Raw genomic sequence first — 20,516 nt, forward strand, 5'->3', positions numbered from 1 at the left:
TGGTCAGTCCACTTACCTCCATGGTCAAGAAAGGCATTCATCGTCTCCTGTGGTCAGACGCAGCCCATCAAGCCTTCAAGGAGATCAAACAGCGCTTTGTCACCGCACCCATACTCCGTCACCCTGATCCGTCGATCCCCTTCATCCTAGAAGTGGATGCTTCGAATATTGGAGTGGGGGCCATTCTCTCCCAGCGACAGGGGCCCATGTCTAAACTCCACCCCTGTGCCTTCTACTCTCGGAAACTCAGCTCGGCCGAACGCAACTACGATGTGGGAGATCGTGAACTCCTCGCCATGAAGACGGCCATCGAGGAGTGGAGACATTGGCTAGAGGGCGCTAACTACCCTTTCACAGTCTTTACCGATCATAAAAATCTGGAGTATCTGCGCAGCGCCAAACGGCTCAATCCCCGCCAGGCCCGATGGTCCCTATTCTTTACCCGATTCAACTTCACAGTCACCTACCGTCCGGGATCCAAGAACACGAAGGCCGATGCGTTGTCTCGTCTGTTTGAGGAGGAGGAGACTTCCAACGGACTCGAAACCATCCTCCCATTCCAAGTCGTGGTAGCGCCCATTCAGTGGGACATTATGACTCTGATACAACAGCAGAATGCTCAACAGGAGATTCCGGCCGCCTGCCCGCCTGATAAGGTATATGTGTCTCCCAATCTCCGTGACCAAGTTCTGAGTCTCATTCACTGTCTGCCCTCCTCAGGTCACCCTGGTATCACGGCCACTATTCATCTGCTTCAGAACCGTTTCTGGTGGGAGACCTTAGTCAGGGATGCCACGATCTACGTCCAGAACTGTCAGACGTGTAACATACACAAAAGCCCAAGACAATTCCCTGCCGGGTTACTGCAACCTCTTCCCATACCACAGCGTCCCTGGTCCCACATAGCGATCGATTTCATCACGGACCTTCCCATATCACAGGGTAACACTGTCATACTCACCGTCATAGATCGATTCTCCAAGGCCTGTCGTCTGATTCCTCAGCCCAAACTTCCCACAGCCATGCAGACCGCTGAACTACTGTGCCACTGGGTCTTTCGCCTCTACGGGTTACCCGAGGACATTGTCTCGGATCGTGGTCCACAGTTCACTTCCCGATTGTGGAAAGCCTTCTTTCAAGCTCTGGACATCAACGTAAGCCTCACCTCGGGCTACCATCCTCAGGCCAATGGACAAACTGAGAGGTTGAACCAAGAACTTACTCGCTTCCTAAGAACATACTGCAGCCAGAACCAAGAGGATTGGTCCCGCTACCTTCTATGGGCTGAATACGCTCAAAATTCCCTGGTAAAACCAGCCACTGGCATCACACCCTTCAAGTGCATCCTGGGGTACCAACCACCAATGTTCCCATGGTCGGGAGAACCCTCCGACGTACCAGCTGTCACAGACTGGCTCACCAAGAGTGAGGAGACCTGGAACCAGGCCCACGTCCACCTGCAACAAGCGGTCCGCCGCCAGAGAGTGCACGCGGATCGTCGACGCCGCCCCGGACCCGAGTATCACCCTGGTCAATGGGTCTGGCTATCCACCCGGGACCTCCGCCTCCGTCTTCCCTGCAGAAAGTTGAGTCCAAGGTATGTGGGTCCATTCAAAATTACACGTCAAATTACACCTGTCTCATTTCGTCTTGCCCTACCTAACACTTATCGCATCTCTCCCACCTTTCATGTTTCCCTGCTCAAGCCCGCTGCTGACCCCGGCGAGGAGGGGGAGGGGAGGTCCCGTGAGCAGAGTCCCCCGGCCATCCAGGTAGAGGGCGAGGAAACGTACCAAGTACGTGAACTACTCAACTCCAGACGACGGGGTCGCCTCATCCAATATCTGGTCGATTGGGAGGGGTACGGTCCAGAGGAACAGTCGTGGGTCAACGCCGAGGACATACTTGATCCCAACCTCATCGACGAATTCCACCGCAACCACCCAGAAAGACCGGCCCCTCGACCACGGGGTAGACCTCGACGTCGTGTGCCACCTCGCGCCAGGAGTCGCTCGCAGGGAGGGGGCTCTGTCACGGAGACGAACCCCATGATCCCCTCCGCTGGCCAGCAGAGGGCTTCATCTCCAGAATACTGACATTCATGCATCCACTCACTCACTTACACTGACATGCACTACATTTCCCATCAGCCCCATACCTTGGACTCTGATCATCCGCCAGCTGCAGCTGGTTAGGACTACCATTTAAGCTGCCAGTTCACACAGACTGACGCGAAGTCTTGATCATTGCTCCGGCTGTCATTACTAAGCGTTATTTCCCAGTTTGCCTTCCTGTTGCCATTCTTGTCTGTTTACCGTTTACTGTTTCTCCGCTGCCTGCCTATTGACCCCCGCCTGTTTACCTGGACTGTGATACTTGCCTGTTGCCCTGACTTCCTGCCTGTCCCTGACCACGGTATTGTCTGTTTTCCGTTGCTCTTGTTTGCTGTTTCTGACCATCGCCTGTACGACCCTGTATACTGCATTAAAGCTTGCAAATGGATCCTATGTCGAGTGATGACTCACAACGGGTAGACTGTGAAAAAACCCTCTGTGATCATGTCTCAAAGCTCATCATGGTGTAAATCAAACATACAGAAAAAACAGCAATACTGTGAAATATTATTCCAATTTAAAATAATGGTATTCTATTATATACTTTAAAATATAATGAATTTCTGTGATGCAAAGTGTCTGAACAATTATGTTACCTCTATGGCATTTCATATGGGCTTTTAGCTTAAAAGCATGCACAATTGGAGAAATATTGATGGATTTTCATATGTTTGTCAATTTTCTATACAGAGGAGTAATATTTATTCAGGATTTATTGTCATCACTATGAGCGCTGGATACTGTGTTTTCAATTCATACTTGCAGCCGGAGGGTGCTATGTGCACCTTTAGTCCACAAATGCCTGCTAAAGAAGAATAGGCAATCCAGGAACTGAACTAACAGAGGCCAGAGATCGCTAACTATGGCTATTCAAAACACTTTTCAAGACAATAAATACAAGATTGAGACGATGTATACATGTATTGACTCTGAATTTGCCTCTGAATAGCGCTCGTTCTGTGGGTGTGGCCGCATTAGCGGATAATGAGCTGAATCACGGACTTCTGACATGGCTCTCTTTTCATACAGATTACATAAACAGAGAATATTTGTTTTCGATTTGACTTACACGATTTAAAACCTGACATTTCAACGTTTTATTAGACATAAGTCTAATTTTTTTTGTGATTAGTATTCACAAAGTTACAGTTCATTTTCTGAGAACTATCAGATTGGACTTAGTTCAGAGGGAGACGAGAGATCACTCATCATGTTAGTTTTCTTTATTTTGCAAAAAGCACAACATTTTGTTTTTACTCTGAGTGTACACAAATAAAAGAAGATATTCCACACATTAAAATGGTGTATAACTCTTAATTGTATGTGCAACTTTGACGGAGTATTTTGAGTCTCTTTCACACTGGTAAGAAAAAAACCGTGGTGGTATCGCCGGTGATACCTCAGACCTCAGAGTGTTAATGAACAAATAGGCGAATCTAAGTTAAACCTTAAAACTGTGGCTGTTTCCCGTGAGTCACGTATTGAAGCTCAAAATAATGAGAAATGTCGCGCCAGTGCTAATGTTGCAGAGCACCAATCAGGTAAGCGTCAATTTTATTGGGACAATAAAGTTTTAATGCGTAAATGGTGGAACCTGTTTTATCCGTGTTTAATGCACAGTTTAGTGAGGATGGATTGGGAGTACACAGTGAGATGCTAAATGGCAGGTTTTTAATTTATTTACATGAGCAGTTGTCTTACTTAGATGCTGATCAAAAGCAGGATATTATGGAACTGATTAAAAATTATCCTTTTTGTTTCATGATGTTCCTTCGTGTACTTCAGTTCTCCAGCATGATATCGATGTGGGCTCTGCCATTCCCATCAAACAACACATGTATTGATGTTCTGTGGACAAAAGACAGGAAATGAATGCAGAAGTAGAGTATTTGTTGCAGAATAATTTTGCAAAGTCGAGTAAAAGCCCATGGAGTTCTCCTTGTGTTTTAGTTCCAAAACAAGACGGATCGGTCAGATTTTGCATCGACTTTTTCAAAGGTGAATGTGGTGACCGTGCCAGACAATATCGACAATATTGGAACTGCCCAGTATATCACAAAGCTAGATCTCTTAAAATGATACTGGCAAGTCCTGTTAACCCTGCGTGCTTCTGATATTGCTGCTTTTGTCATGCCAGATCACTTTGCTCAATATATGATAATGGCTTTTGGGCTGCGAAACGCACCCACGACTTAGCAGCGTTTAACGGAGTTGTTTTAAAGAGATGTTGACAAGTGTAACATGTACTTGATTTATTCTACCACTTGGACTGAGCATATGAAAACATTACAGACCGTTTTTAGTCGTCTTTCTAGTGCTTCTCTCACACTTAATTTGAAAAAGTGTGAATTTGCAAAAGCAACTGTCACTTATTTAGTGACAAGTTGGCCGAGGAAAGGTATGACCAACAGATGCTAAGGTAACTGCTATTTTGTCTTATCCCATTCCTACAACACGGTTTTATATATTATAGGTGCATTTTGTAAAAATTTCTCTACGATTGTGGCACCTTTGAAAGCTTTATGCAGTCCTAAAAAAACTTTCTGTTGGTCTGACGAGTGTCAACATGCTTTTTTGTGTGCGAAGTCTCTTCTTTGTAGTGCTCCAGTCCTGTCAACCCCTGACCTGTTCCGACCGTTCATGCTAAAGGTGGATGCGAGTGCAACGGGGGCGGGAGCTGTCCTTCTGCAAGATAGTGCTGACGGGTTTTCTCATCCTGTGTCTTACTTCTCTACTAAGTTCAGTCGGCCTCAGCTGAAATATTCGACTATAGAGAAGGAGACATTAGCGATGTTACTTGCATTACAACATTTTGATGTTTATCTGGGGGCTGCATCCGTGCCTGTGGTGGTTTTTACCGACCACAATCCATTGGTGTTCTTATCGCGTATGTATAATCATAACCAGCGCTTAATGCGTTGGGCCTTGATGGCCAAAAAATACAACCTGGAGATTAAGCACAAGAAGAGTAGTGACAATGTTGTTACAGATGCTCTTTCGTGAGGATAATGTATTATGTGTTATGTAATTGTTTGTTTGGCTTCTCATGTACACTCAACTCAAAAACGTTTTTTTTTTTTTTTTTTTTTTAGGTGGGGGAGTGTTACGTTCGGTGCTCGGTCTGTGTCTTGTTTTTTTTTTCTGTTTTGCCCCTCCCTTGTTTTTCTTGGTGTCACGCTATCCTTTTGGAGCGTGTACACGCTCTCTCTCTTAGGTGGACGCACCTGATCGTGATTTGAGTGGCTGATTGATTGAGCTGTCTGATAAAGACGCCAACAAGGAGGAGAAAGAAACAGAGATGACAGATTTTGTGGGCTAGCCAGCAAACAAGTGTCTTTATATCTTTATTTTGCTTTAGTTGTTTTTTTCCCTTTGTTAATTGTTGTCCGTTCTGTTAAATTCTTTACTTGATTGTTATGTTCGTTGTTATTGTGATGTTTGTTATGAGTGAGTGAATAAATAGATTTGATTGATTCCGCCGTTTACTCATTCTTGTTTATGTTAGGTAATCTCTCTTCTCTTCAAGCTGATATTTTTATGAGAGGTTGTAACATTTTCATCTATTGTAAGTTTTAATTGAAAATGTTTTTTATATTTTAACATATAGCATGTTTAAATGTTTTGACACCTGCTTTAGCAATGTAATATATAAATCTAAAGTATTACTTTATTTAAATATAAAGTAATGAATTGAATAAACCTTTGTTTAAATGTAGTGCATTTAAACGTGACATGTATGAAAGAGTGTAGCCTATGTACAAAGAGAATTGCAATGCTGACAGTTGTGCACTGCAAATGCGGCATATGTGAAAGCACGATAGAGTGTGCTGCTCCTGCATTGCATACTTACTGCAACATGCACCAGACACTGCAACATGCAGCACTACAACACGCATACATACTGCAACACGCACCTGATCCATTTTCTCCATAGGCCAGATGAGGCGGCACAGTGACTCGTCTCCACTCACCCACACATACCCCCTGCAGGGCTTTGTCCATACCAGCAATCACATAACCCATGCCAATAAATGTGTTGTAAGTGCTGTTTCGAGAATAACTAGGGATGTAAAAAAAAAAAAAAAAAAAATCTAAATACTCAGCACTTCACCATAAACGTGCAATATTCCTTATTATGTGAAAATATTTATTTTCTACATGAAAGACTCACCTGGAATCGAAGACAGTACCATCTTGAAATGTTCCATTATAATGGTAGCGTATGAAATCTCCCACCACTGCCTTTCTCCTACATGGCTGTGGAATCTTTTGAACTTCCACGTTTACATCATCCTTCACATTAAACACGTCCACCAGTAATACATCAAAAATGACAGTTGCATATGGAGGGATCTTTGTACCTAAAGATAAAGTTCCATCAGACTATGCTTCAAACAAATATTTAAACAAAACCAGGATCTCGTAAAACACAGTGGATATAAAAAGTCCATAAGTTTGTTAAAAAAGCTGTGTTTTTTTGTGTGTGTTTTTGTTGTTGTTTGTTTTGTTTTTGGTATGTAAAAAAAGAAACAAAGATAAATCATATCAGAACTTTTGCAGCTTTAATGTGAAAATTACAACCTATGCACTGACACCGAAAACCAGGGACCAGAAGAACCAGGGTGGATATGAAGTTGGGAGGAGCCAGGGATTAGACAGGAGGAGCAGGAGGATGACCAAGAGCCATGACAGGTGGAAGGTACTCGTTGGAGCCGATAGAGGAAGGAGCCATGGTGGAGCCTTGGTGGGAAGACCAAGCAGATCCAGCGAGATGACTGAAAGAGGTGTAGCCGGTAGAGCTGGAGACCCAGGTAGAGCTGAAGAGCCAAAGGGACCAGACAACACCAAAGGTCCTGAAGGCCAATGCGGAGCCACAGCTATGAGGGAAGGGGTGGAGGGACAAGTTGCAGCCAAAGGCCCAGAAGTCTGTGGCATAGGCAGAGCAACGACTGACCAAGGCAGAACCAGAGGGACGAGGAAGCCCGGTGAAGCCGTGAGGACAGCGGTCCCAGGTGGAGCCGAGGGACTTATAAAGCGATGAATTGGAGCTGGACTTAACCAGCCTAGATGCAGAAGAATTGGAGCTGGACAGAACCAGTAGGAGGGTGGGAGACTTCGGGTAAAAACTTCTTGACACATTTTATAGAGATCTGGCACAGCTCACCCTCAGCAGAGCGGCACTCCATCCCCACTACATCTCCGTAGTTTACTAATATACCCTCTTCACAGAACAATGTTGCCAGTTCATGCACCAGGTCAGACTCATTGTTAATGAGTCAATGTTTGGCTCATTCATCAGCTCTGGCACTGGCATCAAGGCTGGCTTAGTGTCTGTGGTGGGCTAAGGCTCTAAGTCCATGATGGGCATGGTTAAGGTCTGGTGTGTCTCTGGGTCTGGGGCTGGTAATGTCCTCTTTAATGGGGCAGACAGTGAATGGTGATCCACAATTCACCAGGATCCACAATTTGTGCGTTTTCTGTCTGGGAGAGGAACATGCACGGACAGTGCTTGAGGGCACTGAGGAGTTTGAGAGAGGTGTAAATCTCTCGCAAACCCCAGTGGCTGACGAGGGTGAGCTGCTGGATGATGATGATGTCCTCATCACATCATCAGATCCAGCAGCGAGTGCTCTTCTGGCGTTAAGCCCAAGAGAGCAGAAGGTGGCTGTTGAAGAGGAAGCAGGCGAGCAAAGTCTCCCTGCCCTGCGTATGCAGAGCTGCTCGAGGTTATGAAGCGTGCTTCTGGCAGGCTGCAGCTGTTAAGAAAGGGACTGCAGGGTCTGTCCCCTGAGGCGGTAGAAGAGCAGCGCCGCACCATGGATCTTGCTCTCTGGGCTACTAAACAGACTGCTGCCTCGGTTGGAAGATTGATGGCAGCAATGATGGCCACGGAGAGACATCTGTGGTTGAACATGGCCAACATTGGGGAGAAAGAAAAGGGCTTTTTCCTCGATGCACCAGTTTCGCCTTCTGAACTTTTTGGTACCTCTGTCGAGGTGGTGGTTGGAAAGTTCAGGGAGGCAAAGGCACGCTCTGCAGCATTTAAGACCTGCTTACCGCTCAGATCCGATTCTGGGCCCAGACAGACAGGAGGTCCTGGCCCATCCCGATTCGAGGATCTGAGACAGGGCCAGAAGTCCAGTGTTGCCTCGCAGGCACCTCCTACTCCTCAGAGCCAGCAGCGTCGGTGATTGATTTCCTCTCCATGAGGGTAGTTACATCTACCGTCTCCTTTCTTCTTCTACCTCATGAGTAATGATAATTTTGACCCAGGCGCTTCTTACAATCAGGCCGAGTGCTGGGCCCATGATGAAAATTGTTCTGATGGCTCGCCTTCTGGCTTGATAGTGAAGGGGCTCTTTCAGGCTTGAAAGAACCATAGATTCCATCCTTCTATGATGGTAAGTCTTCGTTCTTCAAGCCACAGGTAATGAGCTTGGTCTATATTTATATATTAAAATATGTTGACCTTAGTTTTCCTGTATAGTTTTTTCCTGGGTGTGTAAAAAATAAAATATAAGGGGAATTAGAGCCCTGAAGTTACCATTAGGTTGGTTATCTTTGTGTCGGTTATATGGCCACCTTTACAGCCACCATATGGTAGAGTAGCTTTTCTCCTCAGGTCATAGCTAGAGTTTTTATTAGAGATTGGCACTCTTCACTTCAGATAGATCTATGTTAAGCGTCGGCCTTCGGGGCCGCCTGACATTGTTTGGCTTGGGTTGAGCATCGCTCCTCTGAGCTCTTGTTTTATTTCAGAGTTGCCTCCTCTCTATTAAGAGTTTTAGAGGCTGAGTTTAAGCCCCAGGCAGATCTATGCTTATGTATATCTATGCCTATAGCTGGCCTAGGCTAGAACTAGGGCTTAGGTGATATACTGAAGCATTTCACCCTTTTATTACTACCCCTGTCAGGAGAGTGTAGTTTTTGTTAGTTCTGGCCTCCACTTATCAGAGTTGTCAGGCCAAGGCCCATACTACCCCTTTGGTGTAGGTGCAAGATAGATAGCAGCTAAGGTAGCAAACTATTGCTAAGTCTCCCTGGTGCCGTTGTCTCAGGTGGTAGGCCCCTTATCACTATGTGAATAAGAAAATGCTATTGTTGCTGTGGCCCCACTTTTCTAGAACTTTCATTCTATATTTTGTTTAGTCTTTTCCCCTGAACCCCTTGAATTAACATTCAAGTTTGAGTGAAACAGTGTTAGCTTTCTTTAAGCTCCTGTTCCCTAGGGTTCAGTACAGATGTCTCTGTCTTTGGTGAAAAGCACCCACCCTTGAAATTCAGTTTTTCAGGGTAGTATGAATGAAGTGAAGCATTCCCCTGTTTCTAAGGGTTGTTAATGCTTTAATTCTATTTTTTTGCCCTACACAATGTGAGCCCAGTAACTCTATTGCTGCCACAGGTTAGCACATGTTTCTGTAGTAGTAGGCTTTGTTCTGGCCTCCTTCAGAGCATGGTAACTAAGTTTGTACTCCCCTTGCTACAGGGTAAAAATTTTTTTTTTTTTTTTTTTTTTTTTTACTGAGTATATGACCTGTTGGAATGCATAGCTCAGGTTGAGTTTGTTTAGTAACCTCTCTATTCAGTTTGGTTCCTATGTAACTCCCTTTTAGAGTTTAAACACTGCCACAAGATGCTGATTGTGTTGTTTGGAGTAGAAGGCTTTGTTTTGGGCCTCCTTTAAAGTACAATAGCTTATTGTTCACACTGTTTTGTTGGTAGATGTTTAGTCAGAGTTTTGCTCACTTAGAACTAGCACTGCCACAGGTTTATGCCCGTGGTCATTTTAAGTAGTAGGCCGGTGCTGGCCTCCTTCAGAGCATGGTAGCATATATTCTTTGTACTCCCCTTACTGTTAGGGTAAAAAGTGTTTTTACTGAGTACATTGCCTGATGAATGTGTAGATTTTAAGCTCAGGTTGAGTTAAAATAGGTAACCTCACTTGATAGTTTGGTTCTCAGATTACGCTCCCTTAGAGCTTAGACACTGCCACTGGCTGATGCCCGTGTCTTTCTGGAGTAGTAGGCCATGTTTGGGCCTCTTTCAGAGCATGTTGGCATATTTTGTACTCCTCTTGCTTAAAGAGTAAAAAAAAAAAAGTGTTTTACTGAGTACATTGCCTGTTGGGATGTGTTGAATAGATTTAAGCTCAGGTTGAGTTAAATAGTTAACCTCACTGGATAGTTTGGTTCTCATATATGGCTCCCTTAGAGCTTAGACACTGCCACTAGCTGACACCACGTGTCTTTCTGGAGTCGTAGGCCCTGTTTGGGCCTCCTTCAAGAGCATGGTGGCATAGCTTTGTACTCCTCTTGCTTAAAGAGTAAAAGTGTTTTTACTGAGTACATTGCCTGGTGGAATGTGTGGATTAAATTAGCTCAGGTTGAGTTAAATTAGTTAACCTCACTGGATAGTTTGGTTCTCAGATTTGGCTTCCTTAGAGCTTAGACACTGCCACTGGCTGAAGCCTATGTCTTTCTGGAATAGTAGGCCTTGTTCGGGCCTCTTTCAGAGCAGAGTGGCGTAGTTTGTACTCCTCTTGCCTAGAGAGTAAAAAGTGTTTTACTGAGTACATTGTCTGTTGGAATGTGTTGAATAGAATTAAGCTCAGGTTGAGTTGATTAGTTAACCTCACTGGAGAGTTTGGTTCTCATATATGGCTCGCTTAGAGCTTAGACATTGCCACTAGCTGTTGCCATGTGTCTTTCTGGAGTCGCAGGCCCTTTTGGGCCTCCTTCAAGAACTCCTCTTGCTGAAAGAGTAAAAAGTGTTTTTACTGAGTACATTGCTTGTTGGAATGTGTTGAGGTAGACTGTTATGTTGGCACTCTACAGTCTTATCTGCAAATTTAACTCGGTTTCAATCAGAAGGAGTTCCCATGTTTGTGGGCTCTTGCTTTCTCAGCAAGTGAGCTGCTTTAGGTGTGTGGCCTTCACAGGCCGCCCTTTAAGCTATCCTCCCACATCTGGGTGTCTTTTAAGCAGATTAAGCATGTTGTTTTCACATGTTTGGCCTTTTGCAAGGCTGCTGTGATATATTCTACACAATGTAGAATTACGTCATGTTGCAGGCCCTTCCTGGGCCTCAGAGTTTTTGTGCCTACAGTATGGTTTATCTGTTACGTTGAGCCCGGTACTCCTCTCGTTTGAGGGTTGTTCTACATAGTACTTAGCTACATAAGTCTGGTCAGTGGTTGAAGGCTTCTCTGAGGCTTCCCTGTTGAAGATCAGCCCTTAGGCTGGTTGTACTCCCCTTGTTTGGGTCCCTTTACAGTGCACAGCCTCCTCAGAGCAAATAATCAGGCGCTGAGTAGATCCTAAGATTGAGCAGAGTGTTACTCCCCTCATTGGTAAGGGTAAAAAGCACTAAGGTGAGCCCTGCTTTCCAGGATGCCTGTCTCTACATTCTGGTCTGAGTTGGTTACTGCCTCTTTGCAGTCCATCTTACTGGATATCTTCTCTGAAGAATGTGAATTGAGACTCTGTGTTCAGACAGGTCGTTGGCCAAGACTAGGTTGTTTTAATTAGACCAGATCGGCTTCCCTGGTGGCATTCAGGGTTGACGATGTTCCCCTGACAAGTGACTGGCTAGGGTTCCTTCGGGCCCCCTGGCTTACATTCCCTTAGAGGTACCCTCTTTTCTTCGAAAAGAAGTTTGGTCCCAGAAGCCTTAGAGCAGCCTTGGTAGGCCTTCTGTGGAAGGCATCTTTGAGGCTTATAGCTTGGGCTGTTGGCCATAGGGAATGCTGTCACTGACAGCCTATGTATGACCCGTAGGGGGAGTGGTTCTGGCATTTCAGTTGAAACTGCTAATTCTGACATTTGTCTAGCCATTTTTTGACCTGCACTCCCCTCAAGCATGGCGGTATGGGTATATCGTTCCCCATATGTGTTCAATGCAGTGTAGAGTTCCCTTTCGGAAGGGAACGTCTCAGGTTACATATGTAACCATGGTTCCCTGAGAACAGGAAACGAGACACTGCATTACCTGCCATGCATCAGGGCTGCCTGCTGAAAAGTCCCTTCAGACGATAAGGTACTGACAGCTTCTCTAGGCGCTCCTTTTATACTTACGGGTCTATATACTTACTATTATGATGTCATAGGCTGTCGCCGGCCAGTAGGATTGGTGAGATTTGATAATTGTTTTCAGACACCGGTTCACATGTTCCCCATATGCGTTCAAACGCAGTGTCTCATTCCCTGTTCTCAGGGAACCATGGTTATATACGTAACCTGAGATGTTATTGCTGTTTTCATACTGTTTTTACAGTATGTATTTTAGCCAGAAAGGCCTTGCATCTTGCCACCCTGCCCAACAGCCCAGACAGATGGAGAATACCGGAGATAGGTGTCACATGTAGGTAGCAACCAATACTTGTTAGAAATGTTGATGTTTTTTTTAGCCCTGATACCTTTTAACAATGAGATTCTGTTGATGCTGTGTAGTGGCAAGAAGATCTTACAAGAACAGATCTTTACATCACAAAATCTGCTGTTTTAGGGGTGAGTAGACTTTTTATATCCATTCTATAAAAATATTATACTTGTCAAAAATATGGTCAGATATTGCTTATACTTTACTATTATGCATTTTGAATTGTACAGCTGTACAATAAATGTATAAAAAGGTACGTTTAAGAAATTAGGCAAGATTAATCAATATAAGTCATATGAAAAAGTCATGAAAGCACTAATTATACCATATCCTTTGTCATCATAAGCCATAAATGGTGGGATAATAATTGATCGCCTCTCCCCAACACACATGCCCAAAATGCCTTCCTCCATGCCTTTGATGAGACTGCTCTCCCCCACATATGTGTTGTATGTTGAGTTTTGAAGGTGGCTGTGATAAGAATTTACAGACATTATAAAAGTCACAATATATTAATATTCATAATTGCATACATACAGTGGCCCAACATGTATTTGAACAATTTAAGCCACAATTAAAAATGTATAAAGGTTTTTGCATTATTTTTCAAAATATCAAAACAAGTGACATACTGGCATTTGTTTAAAAAAATAGCACAAGCATACTTTTGAATCAAAACATTAAACAAAAAAATGAACCCAAATTATTACCCCCCAAAAATAGATACCAATAATACAGAACAGCAGCCAGAGTAAGGTTAGTATAAAGCCCTCCAAAGAACTGTGGAGTGCAAGGCTGTGGGTATAGTGCTCATGGGATAGTGGAATAGAGGGCTCGCACAGTAATCCGATGGGAGCTGACGGTACTGGTCTCTGATGTTGCTCACAGCATTGGATAGGCAAGCTCAGCAAGCAATCGAACGGGGATGCTCACAATGAGGGGTGTGAGACTGAGGGTATGGCACTCGTGGGATAGTTCTTGGCCACTCGACTGGGAGAGCTTGTGCAGCGATCCGATGGGAGCTGATGGTATTAGTCTGAAATGTAGCTCATGGCACTAGATGGGAGTCAAGCGGGGATGCGCACTGTGCTCAGACAGGAGGGGTCACTCAGCTTTTTAAAGGGGCTGGCCCACTGGACGGGAGTGAATTAGCACAGTGAAAACAGCCTCTGAACGGGGAGCCCACTCTGCAACGCAATCAGTGCCCAGCGGTACATTAGAAAGAGCGAGCTCTCACTGTGATTTGAATGGGAGGGTCCTGACCGTAACAGGTGGGCCCAAACAGCATTCACAAGGGGGTGTCCGCATTTGATGTTATGATACTTTGGTGTTGGAGGATGGGTTGCATTAGAATGTACATGTCCATATAAAGTTTTGGCAAAACAGTAAGAGGTTCTACAAGTTAACAATATCTCACAAAACCTTTCAGATTTGTCAGGTGATGAACTTCCTCCAGTTTATATAATTGTAATTCAGTTGACAATCGTCCATGATTGTTCTTTATTGTCAAGGTGAGATTCTTTGTCTGGTGCCCCGAAATATTGGAAGGAATCATCTGACGCTCTCACACTCACCTTAGGTGATGTGTTACCAAAAACTCAATATTAATATTAATACAAAATATTAATATTTAAGACCATAAATAACTACGTTTGTGGTGCCCTCGTGAGGCTAATCCAAAATCACTACATACCCTTCTTACAATAATGATAACTTTAAAACAATAAATAACTCACAAAACTAACTCTCTTTAATACTGCAAATACCATGTAGAGCCATATCATTTCTGTAATGCAGAAAACATCTCGGTTACGTATGTAACCCTCGTTCCCTGAAGGAGGGAATGGAGACATATGTCAGAAGTGAACCGACAAATTGGGATTTCGCATGAGAGCCCAATCACCATCGAGGTTAAACTAAACGAGCCAATGCACATTGGCATGCAAGCTTTGCGTCACGCAACCCGCCCGTGGTGCAGGTATAAATGCGGATGCGGGATGACGAGAAGTACATTGACATTCCCTCCTTCAGGGAACGAGGGTTACATATGTAACTGAGATGATCCCTTTCAGTTGGTCAAGTTTGACACATGTCAGAAGTGAACCGATGAATTGTGATCCCTAATAAAACACCACAATTACTAACCCTTCCAGTGCCCAGCGTAAGCCTCAGCATTATGTGATGAAAGAAAAATAACTGTTTAGCTTTCTTCGTCTATGGGGAAATACTGAGCATATTATTTTCGTGTAGCAAAGAAAGTTTTTTTTTTTTTGTTTTGGGTGTTCAGTTGGGTGACTGAAACATTGATTCAGTTTATCTTTTAGTCTTGATTGACTAGACCTGGGGTTCCCAAACTTTTCAGCCCACGACCCCCAAAATAATGATGCCAGTGACTCGTGACCCCCTCTATCCTCGGAGGTGGTTAAACTATACAAACGTTGTGCTCAATGGCGCACACACACTAATGCCTGTTTCACACATAGCCTGCTCTGTTTGCAGTGCATATGTGGTGCGTATTTTTTTCTGTGCCCATGTTAACAGATTAGCACACGGATGTGGTCCGGCAATGAGTTCCAGGAGCTTTCATTTACTGCGTGTAACGTCTGGATGGATCCGTTCAGAGTCAATAAACTTTGGAGTTTTCAGAACGCTTTTAACCTGGTGAACTTTGTTTATAAATCACTAAATCGGCGCCGGACGGCTGTGACTTTCGGCAGGTTTGTGGGCCTGCGATGGTAAACAGAAAAGTCCAACTTCCTCACTTTGGTGACTTCAAAAGGAGCACCCCCCCCCAGAGACTGACCAGATCCACATTCCAACACCCCACACACACAGGGACACACAAAAACACACACACAGACACATATAGAAACACACAATCATACATTTTTGACTGTAAAATACAACTATGCTGAAATACATGTATTTCATGTATGTATTTCAGCATGTATTTTAGGGCCTATGCATGTTTCCTAGTGTTTAAATGAGTGTATTTGTGCTAGTGTGCATTTTAACGATATAATTTTGTCTGTAAACCATAACTCCTTTTCTATGCCTTTCTGACCTATCGAGTTTGATCTCGTTTTAAAGCTCCGGACTCAAGCTATTCATTGAGATATTTCATATAGCGGACAAATGCATTTTTCTATGTGTTTAATGATCCTGTGAAGAACGTACTCCATCTCGAAATCCGATCGGATAATCATCAAGTATGCAAATTCAGCTAGGAGACCAAACAAAGCAACTTTGCCCGCCAAATAGTGCTGCGCATCTATTGGTCGCTACAATTCAGGAGGTGTGTTAGCTTGGGTTCCATAAAACAACGACACACACCTTCACCTCCTCTCTTCGCGCTCTCTTCTTCTTCTCCTTTGTCTCCCGACTGACTCACGAGCACCTCGTGCACGGACGCCTCAGGTGACCGCGCTTCCCAACCACGCGCGCAGTTCGGGAGGACCACTTCCTTAGACTCTCTCTCTCTTCGGCTAAGTTACTTAAGCTTAAACCTCTTTTGAAAACCCCGCCGGAGAAACCCTCTCTGAAAGGACCAACCCAGCCAGGCGCATTGAAACTGCTACACACGGACTTGAACCAGTAAGCAAGTATTATCATTTATCTGAATTTGTCTAAACTGATTTCTGTGCTGGCTCTCTCTCAAAAGGTTTAACAAAGAATTTGCCATCCTTTGATCATCTTTCTTTCCATGTCTTTTCTTCATTCTCACTCTTGTGTATATATATGTGTATACCTTCTGTATATATTTTAGACGTATAATCTCAGTCATAGTTGCATATATTAAACACTTTACTTCATGCTCGATTGTTCTGTTCGTTCTTTCAACTGAAGACCAAGTCACTTTAACGTTTTTCGATCGCTTTTTGCTTTGAGGCTATAATAGCAAGTTATTTTCATGGCCAGAAAATAACTCTGTTTATAATATTCTGTGAGGGACTTAGTTTGCTGGACAAACGAACAGTTTCTCTAGATAATTATTAAACCAGAACTAATCATATATGTAATTGATTATAATTCGTTGTAATTGATTCACAATATATGTTTAATTCCCCGTTGGGTTGATATATGAATCATAATTTATTCATAACCTTATGAATTATTATATTCATATTTCATCCATAAATGGATTAATAACTGTACGAACCGCTACATTCGTTACATATTTATTTGGTGGAGAATTTAAAGGCACGTTTTAAACTTGGTTTTCGGTAAAAGGGCAATGTAGAATAATTTTGTATGATATAATGTAACTTACATGCGCGCTTTATTCAGTGAGAAGACGCACGGGTCCTCACTCTACGCGTTAACAAGCTGCTGTTTGTGTCTAAAAACACTGCAGGCCTAGCCTTGGTTGACCGTGAAATACACTGCAGTCCATTAATATTTCAAGCTCGTATCTGTGAAGGACGACAATCTTTGCAGTAAGTTACAGTTTTGAATATTAATTTACGCTTGAATAAACGAATTGAGTCGTATTCAGCGCTTTGAAAGATTTGTGGGACGAGTTTCTCCCACCTATATCTAAAAAGGCCTTATTATTATCTGCCACTATTAAATCTGAATTAATTGTGTCGTCCAAATAATTCACAATAGTTGGCGCTCCTGGGTTACGTCGTTCGGCCTAGCTAACAAAACCACGTGATCCCCCTTACAAATCTAATCGGAGAGCAGTCATCTGCTTTAACGATTGATGTGTGAGAGTTTGGAGCTATATCAGCATCCTGATCCAATGTTGATTTGTAACCCGCGGCGAAGGAATCCCGCAAGCGTTACATGTTCGTGTGCACTAAGTCTGCACAAAACTTTGGGACTGATTCCCAAAGTTGTGTACTCGCGATAAGGAGTGCATGTTTAGTGTCCAGTGAATTGGCACCAAAGAATCCGCGAGATTCTATAGTGTAATCGTGATCGTGCAGTTAAAACAGCGTAAGGGCCAGAACCCCACAAGCGCGTTGGTTTTTATATCACGAATTAAAGAAAGGGGATGCAGTAACTCTGACCCGACGCCAGAGGGCAGTCTGCTCAGGTGTGGCACCCCTCCCTACTTATTGGTTGTGTGGACTCATTGACGCCACCGCGTGGACGTTCTGAGTTAAAGCCGCTCCCTACTTTGAACTGAAATTATCTCCAAATTATCTTTTGCTTCTCTATACTGCGGGGAGTTGTAAAAGTAATTTGCTTTTGGTGGTTATGCTTTCCAATCATTGTTGGAATGTGGTTTACTGATTTAAATTTAATTTAAACACGTTTAAATTTTTAATTTAAATTAATTAAGTTTCCCTTCCAACAAGGGAATTCACTTTCTGAGAGTGCGCCCCCTGGTGGACACTGCCAGATAAGTCAATTCTCTTTTCCTTGCATTCTTGTCCTGTGTTCACAGATCTACTCTATTTTATTCTATTTTAGTTTATTTTAGTTTATGTATTTTATTTTTATTCTACTTTGTTTTATTTCATCTATTCCCTTTTTGTCTGTTCTCTCTCTTCCTCTCAAGTTATTTCTTTATTTTTACTTTGGAAATTCATTCCCTTTTATTACTTAATGTTTTATTTTATTCACTCTTAGCCCTGTGTCCTGTTTGTTATTGCCTAAGTAATAACATTCACGCACACCCAAGCCTCCCTTATTTCATACAGTTATTTTAAATTTAATTAAATAACATTTAATTGAATTTTAAAATTAAGTAGTGTCAATCAGTTGGCATTTTGCTCATAAAAGAAGCAATTCTCTTCAAGGAAACTTACAAATAGGGAAGGCTTTCTCCTTTCTTTTTCCCGTTCTGTTATTCTATGCACTCATTTAAACTTGACTGAAAAAGATTTCCTTCAAATTTGAATCAAATGCATCTGAATTATTTTGTTTTTTGTTTTACCCCCTCTGCTCATTTCAGTTCTAGTTTAACTAGTTCATTCTGACTGTCATTGTAGGCTCATTTTCTTTTGTCATACACACTTAATTATTTAAATTTGGTTTAAACAAGAGTTAAACTGAGATTTAAATTTACAATTAAGCTGTGTTTGTGTGACCACTTGTGTATTTGCAGATAAGGCCCTTTGCCGCCTGGTGGTGAGTTGACGGTCGCCCCAGTGAGTTCCAGTGAGTGGAGCTGCCTGGCCTGGCGGTCTTACACTAACCGTGTGTGAATCGGGGACATTCTGACCTCGTATCACGGGCAACACGCAAGGACATCGGCGAGTTGTGTATCAGGTACAGGGAGGCAACGAGACCCAGGGTGACAACAAACGGCAATTTTGTTTAATTTCCCTGCTCAGGCTTCTGCACGACAGAACCGCCCGTTTGGAGTAACTGCCCGTAAAGGGGACAGACTCTGAGTTCAGGGAAAACTCAATTTTGACTGGTCACTCGGGCCGTTGGCGCAAATACCTTACCGAAGTGCGCAATTGTGCCGATGTTCCCTGTTTGAGAGGTTGCACCATGTTACAAAGGGGACAGGTGACCACGGACACCGCAGTGGAGTGTTTGAACGTCGAGGAAAGGTTGCCTGCCATTGAGTTCTTGTCTGAGCACCCACAATTCACCCAGGCCTAAATTAGTGACATACAGTCACTTCACCTAATTGAAAGCCACAGAATATTACATATTCTTTGATTATTCAGGTGCGGGCCAACCCTTATACTCTTGAGCCATACCATCCCTCTAGGTTTTATGACACAACAGTGCACTCGCCTGGCCCCGTCATAAACCCAGCTGTGATAGGAAGTTTAAGTTCACTTCTCCCCTCTAGCCCTTCTGTTTTTTTTATTGTTTTATCCTCTCTATTTGTTTACCGGTCTATTTCATTTAACTGCATCCACCCTGTTCTGTTCTGTTCTGTTTTGCTTTTCTACTGTGTTTGTTTCTTTCAGTTCATGTAAAAGCAGAGCCTGTGAGAGCCATCACGGAAAACTGAGTAATAGATAGACGACCGAGCAGCGAGAGTCATCAAAGGACTCTTAGGGCTACCGCCTGTCAAATTCTTTGTTTAAATCCGGCACTCACTCACACAAATTGACCCGCGTGGTCCTTTTGGCTATTGACAATTAAGTGTCTAGCCTACATTCCACTAACTGTCTGCACCAGTTAACTGGAACCAAACCAAAGAATTATATAATCATGCATTATTATAAGTCGTTAGTTCTGCGCGTGCTTGCATTGGTTCTGTTTGTGCTGTCTTTCTCTCGCCAACAGCAAGCTAACGTGTTCAGAGCAGCCAGTCCCAGCACCCACGGGGACCGACTCAAGACCTGGTTGGGCTCCCTGACCAGCACGATCCTGCCCAACGACGCTGTGGATCCCCAGCACCTAAGCCACGAGCAGCTGGACGACAACCTGAATCGACTAATGGCCCACGATCCAACGCCGAGCTACAAAGAATGGGCGAAAGTCATCCGAGCCATCGCCCACCACCTCAAGCTCCAGGCGGAGGATGCCCGGAGGAATCAGGCCCAGATTCATCGTCACCACGATCAGCGACTCGTCGAGACCCAGGACCAGCGTTGGACAGCGGACGAATCCAAACCCGAGCTACAGGAGGAGCTGCAAAGACTTCAAAAAGCCCTTGCAGAGCTCCACCTGGAGGTGGAGCGTAATGAACTGACTGAAAAACTCCAACACAGCGAAGCTCCCCTAGCCGAAGCAGAGACTAAGCCGAAAGACAGACACACTAAAGCCCTGACCTGTGAAAATCATCTTAAACAGGCCCAGAAAGGAGTTATGGCTCTGAAACAACAAAGAGACTATGTGAATGAACTTGACACTGGTTACAGAGTACTGAAAAGTGGCATGGGAGGGGAAACACACATCACAGAGTTTCCCCTAACCAGTCAAGAAGCCCTAATTCCAAATGGGGTTAAAAGTCCACTGCCCAAAACGTCCAGCGGCCAAGAAACTTTGCCAGCAGCTGTCACATCCAACTGCCAGCACCTGCAACAGGCTCTGAGCCAAAAGCTTTCTGACCCTGCATCAGATCAAGGGCTCCCTGCTGCCATGGACCTAAAACGGGGCAGACTG

The 20,516-nt window shown here is 43.9% G+C and overlaps 1 protein-coding gene across 2 annotated transcripts in view; it reads right to left on the reverse strand.

Moving 5' to 3' along the window:
• fkbp10a (FKBP prolyl isomerase 10a) overlaps positions 1–20,516 on the reverse strand; it is a 203,181-nt gene that overhangs the window by 130,932 nt on the left and 51,733 nt on the right. The window contains exons 4-6 of one of the 2 annotated variants that reach the window (XM_048206145.1): positions 12,817–12,962; positions 6,286–6,475; positions 6,029–6,174 (exon numbers count right to left, since the gene is read on the reverse strand). In XM_048206145.1, coding sequence (XP_048062102.1) covers positions 6,029–6,174; positions 6,286–6,475; positions 12,817–12,962 — 482 coding nt within the window. The remainder of the gene's footprint in view (positions 1–6,028; positions 6,175–6,285; positions 6,476–12,816; positions 12,963–20,516) is intronic. The other variant, XM_048206146.1, reaches the window with a different exon arrangement.

This window comes from Megalobrama amblycephala, linkage group LG11, assembly GCF_018812025.1.
Source record: "Megalobrama amblycephala isolate DHTTF-2021 linkage group LG11, ASM1881202v1, whole genome shotgun sequence".
Lineage (NCBI taxonomy): Eukaryota > Metazoa > Chordata > Actinopteri > Cypriniformes > Xenocyprididae > Megalobrama > Megalobrama amblycephala.